General features: G+C 36.0%; 1 protein-coding gene across 3 annotated transcripts in view; it reads left to right on the plus strand.

Annotated features, from left to right (window-relative positions):
* The window catches only part of LOC127409766 (pleckstrin homology domain-containing family A member 7-like), a 173,200-nt gene extending 165,186 nt beyond the window's left edge, over positions 1-8,014 (plus strand). For all 3 annotated transcript variants that reach the window (XM_051644855.1, XM_051645058.1, XM_051645613.1), the window contains one exon: positions 7,336-8,014. In XM_051644855.1, coding sequence (XP_051500815.1) covers positions 7,336-7,358 — 23 coding nt within the window. In that variant the 3' untranslated portion in view covers positions 7,359-8,014. The remainder of the gene's footprint in view (positions 1-7,335) is intronic.
* Positions 8,015-9,096: the final 1,082 nt, after the last annotated feature.

A 9,096-nucleotide genomic window follows, 5' to 3' on the forward strand; every position in this document is an offset into this window, starting at 1 on the left:
GTTAGGTTTTTACGACTGTATTAGGCCTGCCTTTGTCTTCTATCTGAATACATGAGGCCCAACACCTTCAAAGTAAAAAGTGCAAAGTCATGGACATGTGCAAAGACATGGAGCTGAGAATACAAAATGCTTGTTAAAGTAGGCTAAAGGCTGTCACACACCGGATGAGAAGCGCCACGGTGCATCATGAATAGGATACGGCGCATGTATCAAACACAGGGCAAGTCAATGTGGTTCAAAAGTTACCAAGTTTTTTTTCCTTCTTTAAGATGAACAACGCTAGAGTAAATAATCTATGTCCTGAAATTTGAGCAGCCTCCGGAGTCGTAGCTGGCGGTGTGTGAACCTTCATTGAAAACAGTTGTTTTGAAGTTAAGAACGCGTCATGTCATCCGCCAGACATGTCCGATGTGCGACCCCCTTAAGAAGATGACTATAACAACCATACAATGAACAGTTTACTCCTGTATGACTATGCCAAAATAAAATCGCATATCATGTGCACAACGCATTTAAGGTTTAAATACACAGAAAATATCACAGAAAAATTTAGAAAATCCTCAGAAACTATCACTCGTAATCTTCATCTAACAATGTCAATAAAATGTTCTAAATCATCGCACTGACAGCTACAGACTTACTGCAAACATGGGAGAAAGCATCCGCGATGGAGGCGTGATGAGGAAGAAGAAAGAGCAAAGCCAAGCCTATCAGCCACAACGTTAATAACCGAACATTATTCCTTATTAGTGCAGATCTGACGAGTAAAGATGCTTGCTAATTGGGAGACATGTCGGATCTTTCAGACTGGGAGGAATCTCTTGATGAGGCCACTTTTTCACAGCCGATCAATGACCCAGTTAACTATGCACTGGGGCTTGTTCACTCTGCATCCTGTGGCAGCACTTTGAACATGTTTCTGAACTGGCATAAAAGCGCACCATCTTTTCATCTTCACTTCTTACAGAGGCCTCACTCCCTCTGCCAGGTCTAACCTTCAGATGGGGAGCAGTGTGTCTCTCTTAGTCACACAGATTTACAGTGAATCTGTCATGATGTGATGGATCTTAATGTGTAAGGCAGTGGGGCATAGTCAACAATATTCACAATATTTCCAATGTCAGAGTATCTTATGCAAGAGACTTATCTGTGGAGGTATATCAGGGTTATGATCACCCACTGCCCACGAGCACTTGTATGAGTAAAGAAATGAACTACAATAGCCTGAGTGTGGCCTTCCGATTTGCACATGCGCTCCAACACGGTGAGCTGTGGTGCACATGCAGGCGACATGAGTTTGAATCGTAAAATTATACTCTTTACGTTTTTTGATCCCCATCGTTTCCCCATCGTTCTCTGTTATCTCAAACTGTCACATCAATAAAAATGGCAAAAAGACAACTGAAGCAAAACTATAGGTACTCTGGATTCCTGAACCCTTCTGACTGGAACCAGAAAAAGAGATAGTATGTCTCCTGTGTTGGCTTCTCTTCACTGGCTTCCTGTTCACTACAGGATCCAGTTCAAAGTTTAATGTTTGTTTATAAGGGCTTGCATGGTTTGGCACCTCATTATATTTCTGTTTTCATTTCTCTATATGAGTCCTCTAGACCTCTGTGGTCATCAAATAACTTGCAGTTAACTGTTCCCAGGTCACGCTTAAAATTTAAGGGTGGTCGAGCCTTTTCAGATGCAGCACCACGGCTTTTTAATAAGTTGCCTCTACATATTGAATCCTCTCCAATTATTGATGATTTTAAATCGTTCCTTAAAATATACTTGTTTGGTTTAGCGTTTGAAACTATGCAAGCTTAGCATTATTACTTTTATTGTTTGTGTATGTGTTTAATTTCTCTTTAAGTATGTTTTGTCATGGTAAATCTTGTAATGCTATATTTCTTCTTTTTATTTAAACTGGTCTAATTGAACAGCACTTTGGTCAACAGTTGTTGTTTTTAAATGTGCTATATAAATAAATGTGACTGACTGACTGTTGGATATTCAAGCTTCTGATGGTAGCTGGTTTAAAGGGATGGTTCACCCAAAAATAAAAATTCTGTCATCATTTACCTCATGTTGTTATGAAGTTGTGACTTTCTTTCTTCTGTGGAACATCAAAAAAGCTTTCAGACTTAGTGACAGCAGTAACCATTCACTTTCATTGTATGGGAAAAGGATGCAATGAAAGTCTAATAAAAAATATAAACAACACTGCCTAACATCTCTATTTTGTGTTCCACAGAAGAAAGGAAGTCATATAGGTTTGGAACAATAGGAGAGTAAATGATGATATAATTTTCATTTTTGGGTGAACTTTTATATGATTTCTTGCTAATGGAAGCTGATCATTAATGGCCAGTAGCTGGTCTGAGCTGGTTGATCAGCTAAACTAAAAGCTGGTGGGGCTGAGGTCAACCTTGTTAGAGCTGCCAGACCAGGGGTATTCAACATGCGTGTTTAAAAATCATATGCAATTAATCATGTCCCTGGAACGAAATAAAGAATATTCCTATCATCAGAGCAATTCAAGCTTGAAGTACCACCTGTTTTCAGCAGGGGGCAGTATGCAAAACTCCAGCTGTATAGACAATGCTCAGCTGTGCAGAGAACAAACCACACTCAGGCTTGCTGTGCTTCTCAATTGGAAGGCTGCAGCCTAGTTAGGCCGGATATCTCGGCTGCCACATCATCAAGCACCATAGAAGTCCGTCTCAATTGTGAGGACCCTTGGAAGGCAGCCTCGTTTCACAGCCTTTGTTCACCATATTTTGGAGAATGCATCAAGTGTGTTCTTCGCGGCCTTCAATCACCCACAATCATTTGCACAAGTCCCCATTTATACAAAAATAAAAACATAAAAAAAAAAAATGGTGTAAACCAAGTCCTTCTGCACAGCTGTGCACTTTCCTGGTTTCTTCCTCCATATCTACAAAGAACTTGTAGAGGATCAGCACAATATCCACATGTGTCATCTACAATGCCACTTGTTCTCTTTTAAAAGTTTTTGCGACATGACAGCGGAGGTGGAAACCTTTATGATGTAGTCATGCACACTTACTAGATAGTTTTATTCTAGCACTGAATGGTGAGGAGGAGCCTAGCCTACAGCCTCAGAAGGACTGGTCCAGGAAGGACACAACCTAACAAGGCTGCAGCCTTCCGATTTAGAATCACTCTTGTTTTGCTTGACACCAGTGACAACACAAGATGAGAACACATTCTTTCATTCAAACACAGCTGGACAGAGTGAAATTTAGAATGCAGGGATCTCAAGATCTGCTTTTTTAAGTTTCAAACTTTAAACATAAAAAAAAAAAGCAACCTTCTCTGTTTATGACGCGATGCAACCAAAGCGAGATGCTTCGAAAGCATCCATGATGCATGTGTACATTGATGAGTCCTTAAAAAGTTCTTATAATAAATGTATCTCGAACAGACTGACGAATTAAACTGCAAAATGGATTTCTGTGCACTGTAGGCCAATTATAGGATTATTTTCATTAATTTGGAAATAAACAATATATTGCCTTCTAAAGCCACTTTAGTCTTATCAATGCTTTTCTTGTCTTCCACAATAATGTAATGCATTTTAATAACAATCAGAATTATTATATTGTAAAAGTTAGTTATTAAATTATAGTAGTTATAAAGTAGTTATTATATTATATGGTGTTATTTAAATATACTTATTTATAATTATTTAATCATTATATATTTAATTAATGATATTTGAGGGCCTTTCTCAGCAAATATTTATATATGCGCATATTTGATCATGTAATTAATTCAATTAAAATTTGTAATCAATTAATAGCCTTAATCATAATATTTGTTAACTATATAGACAAAAACTTCCATGTTTATAGCTTACATTTTTTTTTTCATGAGAAATATTTCCACCTAGCTGGAAATTCTGAAAAAAATACAGGTAACTTGAGAGGAAAAAAATAAATACTATTGAAGACCAACTAAAAAGTGCTTTCAAAATTGGTCCATATCAGAGAAAGTAAATCAGACTGGTAGCAAGTACTGATGCAATAGCATTGCATTGACACATCCTCACTCTTCACATAATTCTTCACTACGGTTACAGTCTTGTTCCATTGGTTGAGATCTTGCTTTCAGTAGCATGAACAAGTAGTTCCCTCCTTGAAAGTCCGTATGGGAACTTTCAAATTTAATGTTTTTGTGACATTAATGAATAGTATGTTTGCTTCCCTAAACTTACGTTTGTCAGTCACCCATGATTTTAGTTCTTTAAATCTTATCTGATGGAAATTCTACAATCCTTTTTAAAAGTGAATGATTGACAGTTGAAACACACAGTGCAGGGTGGGTGTTAAGAGTTAGCAAATAATAGTGCATATACTGTATATAATTTTTATTTATTTATTTATTAATTTTACCATAAGGAATGCAGACTAAGAGAAATAACTAAGAACCTCACAAGGGCCATTGAAAATTTCAGACACAGACTGCCAGTTGAGTAGGCATGTGCTAGACCATCTTGGCTAAGTTTTAACTGGTTGACCAGTTTGACAACCTCCCAGCAGGGAACAGCTATGACCACTTGCTACAAGAGCTGAGAGGTTTGTTGTGTGGAAAAGATGAGCCATTAACTGTGTGACTAGTTCTCTGTGCATTAACACCCCTCTGTTCCTGTCTCTGCTCCTCTTCAGCCTCACCGCAGGTTAACAGTCCCACCTCACTCCCTCAACCTCCACCTCCTCCTCCTCTTCTTCCCCCCACTCCTGTTGCCGTCTCTACGGCTCAGTCTACTCCCCCTCCCTTGAGCAATGGATTTCACTACACCTTTGTCTAATCAGAGCAAAACAAAGTAAGGACTAACTGCTAAACATTTAGCGCACTAATATGCTTTTGCTAATTGTTCCCTGTGTGTTTTGGCACTTTTTCCGCCTGCATGCTGCATGATTGTGCCTCATCAGGGCCCGCGCTCTATAAACTTCATGAGAAGGGTAGAGTGCACCCCCCCACCCCCCCATCAAACGCTTCCACATCTGGAGATGGAGAGGTGTGTGAATTGTGTGCAAATTGGCTTTTTGTGCATTGCCAGCACTAAAAGGTCTAAAAACGCATAAGCAAATGCTGCCTTTTGTGAATTCTTTGTAATTAACAAAGAGTCGTGACATCACTGAGGCAGCACTTGCAGTTGTGTTGCTAAACACACTTGCTTTGCCATCTGTAAACTGCGAAGATCTTCAGTGTTTTGATGCCTGTGGCTCACCAAAATAAGAAAGAGAAGGCTCTCTTCTTGTGCATTCTTCTTCCCAATTTCCAACCTGGTCTCATAGAATTCTGGTTCTAATAACTACATTTCAGATTATTTATTTTTTCATGTGACTCATTGTACATATTGCAGAAATTGAAATTATCAAATGATCAGATTATCAGTTCATACAAACTTATTTTTTGTCCTGTTGTTCACACAATGCTATCTTATGACATCAAAGCACTTTTACTATAGTGGCTGACTTTTAAAGCAATAAGTTTACTAGAGGTGCAAATTTTAGAAAATTTTCTTAATCGACAATCGTTAATGTTAATGAATGAAAATCTATTTATCATTAACACTAACAATAATAAGCTGCAAGTGTACTAACAATAATAAACTGTAATTGCAAAACAGCTTGAAACTCAATAAATATGAGACACATTTTGTTCAGTCAAAGTTTTATTTATACAAAGTTAGATTTTTGACTGACCAGCCGTTCTAATGCAAACTTCAAAATGACAGCATTGCATCGGAGAAAAACTCCTTACTGTAGAAGGAAACGTGAAAATGAAACATGAAATAACCACTGAAGTATGTGTATGTAGCCTACTGTTTAAATATCATTTAAATAAATAAATAAGAAATGCGAGTATTGTTTTTTCTCTTAATATATTTTCAGTTCAGTGTATTTTATTACATTCAGAATTAGTATGAATTTATTATGAATTTGTGAAGTTTTTAATTTACTGTTAATGTATTACTCTTAATAATTACTTGTATAGAACATACAGATTCAAATTCATTAAAACTTCACGTAGAACATGGGATATTTCAGACCTTGCTTTATTTATTCGAAATGAAGTCCAAAAGTTTGCAAAATAATTAAATATTAGATCAAATTGCCTTTTCGAATCAAACTTGATTTCAGGAATCATGAATCAGGAAACATTGCAGTGCATAGTGACAAACAGGTATTTAGGAAATTGCTGTGGTAGTTTTTGATACTATTTAGTGTTTTGTGAGAAAATACAATTATATGTGCCTTTTACCCCGGGGGACCTTTAGCCTCATTGTACCGTATTGTTCATCTATAGAGAAACGCTCCATAATAACATTGACACTTGCTTTATCTTTCTTCTGTGTTGCTGACTGAAATTGACATGCAGCACGCAAGCTTGTAAGATTTTTGAGTGAATCATTCTTTTGAGTCGGTTCTTTTTATCAGAATCAGTGAATCGGTCAAGCTGGTTCACAAGTCAGTCTGAATGATCCAAAAGTGAATTGGTCTGAATTAAAATCATTAACAAAAATTCTTATCAAGTTATCATGAATGACTGGAAAGGTCATGGAAATTCATTGGTCAAAAACTGTGGAAACTCTGTCCATATGACATGATGCTTGTACTAGCCACACTGCAGCCTGCTATGTGTGTTCTGTTTATCAACATGCCCAAAATTTACCCACTGCCACACCTTTACACTTCACCATGTTCCTTTCCTGTGCTATTATGTCATCTTGCTGCTATTTGAAAAAAAATCTGTAATTTTCACACATTTATTTTAGCCAAGACAGAAAGACTGAACTGTCCAGTGCATTTACAATGTTTGCTCACTTGCTCACAGCATCCATATTCATCTGTGTTACATGGTGCATGTGCCATAAATGTTGAACTATTTGGAGTGTGTTAAACTTAACCTCTTCTCTGTAACATGCTGCATAGAGAGGAGGAGAGTGGAGAGTGTTTACCTGTCTACTTTGTAGTAAGGTAAAATATGAGTTGTAAAAATTATTTGGAAGCCCTTTCTCATTTTTCAACCAGCCTCCATGCAGCACATGTTTATACATGTTTACAGACCTTCATGGGCTTGGGCAAAAATAGTTAGCATAATATTATTCAGTTAAAGACACAGAACTGGGTTATTAAAGACATCATTTTTAACACAGTTTTAGTTTGAAATTTTGCTTCTTTAATTAGACGATGTGTTACTTTGTGGTGTAGTATTGAACATTTTAGTGAAAACACCTGTTTCTTGACTCATTCACATACATATTTATTTATTTTTTATTTTGACACATTAAATTTTTTTTTATCTCTTTTGCAGCCAAAGCTGTGTCTGGATATTGAGGTGCTGTCAAATTGTGAAAACTCCACTTGTGGTGGATGAGCTTACCGATTCACATCCCTCACCTTTAGAGAGGACATTAGCGCACTTTTGGACTGACGTTTGAACTCACTTCTGAAATGTATTTTTGTAGCACTATTATGAGGTACTTATTTGATATGGAAATTTTGCTGTGGAAACTGCTGTGCATACACTGTACAAAATCTAACCATGATAACCCAGATATAGAGCCATTTTATATACATCATTGCACTTTTAATATGCAACATGTTGTAGAGAACATTTAAAGGTCATATTTTACTTCTCAAGGCAAGATGGTCGTGGGAGGAACAACGGTAACATAATGACAAAAGTAAAAGTATTATACGTACGGATGTGATGTACGGTATTATGAACATGAATGGTACAAAAATGTCCAATGTCGATTGTATTTTTGTCAATTCAGATGATATTCTTACACCAAATCACTTAAAATATTATTTTTATGTATCAAGCACTGCCAGATTCCAGTTAGCTTGCCAAACACATTTTATTTTTGTTGACAATGTTAGGGAGAAAATAACATGAAATAATATTTTCAGACAGGACTTTTGGAGAAGGGGTTGGGGAGGGATATGTCACATACTTTTTAAAGAAACTGTAAGTATTAAAGATATTAACAAGCTTTTTGTCTTCATTCTGTTTCTTTTATCAAAAATTTCAAGTTGTCAGTTTCAGTAGAGAAAGAATTATAAATAAGGTATTTGTGAAATGTTTTAAGATAGAGAAAGGTTTGACAGTATTACATTTGCATAGCATAAAAAAAGCAGTCATCAACTCCAGTCTCACAAAGCTAATGGGAAATGACGTGTTTTATGAATATCTTTTCATCTCACCTTGTGTTTTATTCCCTCGGAAGATATTCAGTTAAACTTAATAAAGAGAATAAAAGATAAGAAAATAAAGAGAGAACTTTAATTTCAAAATTCCTTTTGGCTTCACTTATGTGCTATAATAACTTTTTTTTCATTGAATGGAAGTACAAAGGATAATGGCCACAAATGTGCTCTCATCAGCGCTCCAAGGATTCCCTTTAAAATGTGCATTAGCGATTCTGAACTCTTTATGTTTTATAAAAAGTCATTCAACTTTATCGTCAGAAGAGAACTGTAAGTGATTTACTTTTAAAACAAAAACATAATTTTTAATTACATATCACTTCACTTTATTTTGTGAAGACATATCACATTATATAATGTGTGTGCATATATATATATATATATATATATATATATATATATATATATATATATATATATGTATACCCTGTCATGGCCAGCCCAATCTCCAGACCTGAACACCAATGAAAACCTCTGGAATGTGATCAAAAGGAAGATGGATGGCCACAAGCCATCAAACAAAGCCCAACTGCTTGAATTTTTGTGTCAGGAGTGGCATAACATCACCCAACAACAATGTGAAGGACTGGTAGAGAGCATGCCAAGACGCATGAAAGCTGTGATTGAAAATCAGGGTTATTCCACCAAATTTTGATTTCTGAACTCTTCCTAAGTTTAAACATTAGTATTGTATTATTTAAAAATGAATATGAACTTGTTTTCTTAGCATTATTTGAGGTCTGAAAACACTGCATCTTTTTGTTATTTTGACCAGTTGTCATTTTCTGCAAATAAATGACAATATTTTTATTTGGAATTTGGGAGAAATGTTGTCAGTACTTTATAGAATAAAACAAACATG

The sequence above is a fragment of the Myxocyprinus asiaticus genome, chromosome 1 (genome assembly GCF_019703515.2).
Source record: "Myxocyprinus asiaticus isolate MX2 ecotype Aquarium Trade chromosome 1, UBuf_Myxa_2, whole genome shotgun sequence".
Taxonomy (NCBI): Eukaryota; Metazoa; Chordata; class Actinopteri; order Cypriniformes; family Catostomidae; genus Myxocyprinus; species Myxocyprinus asiaticus.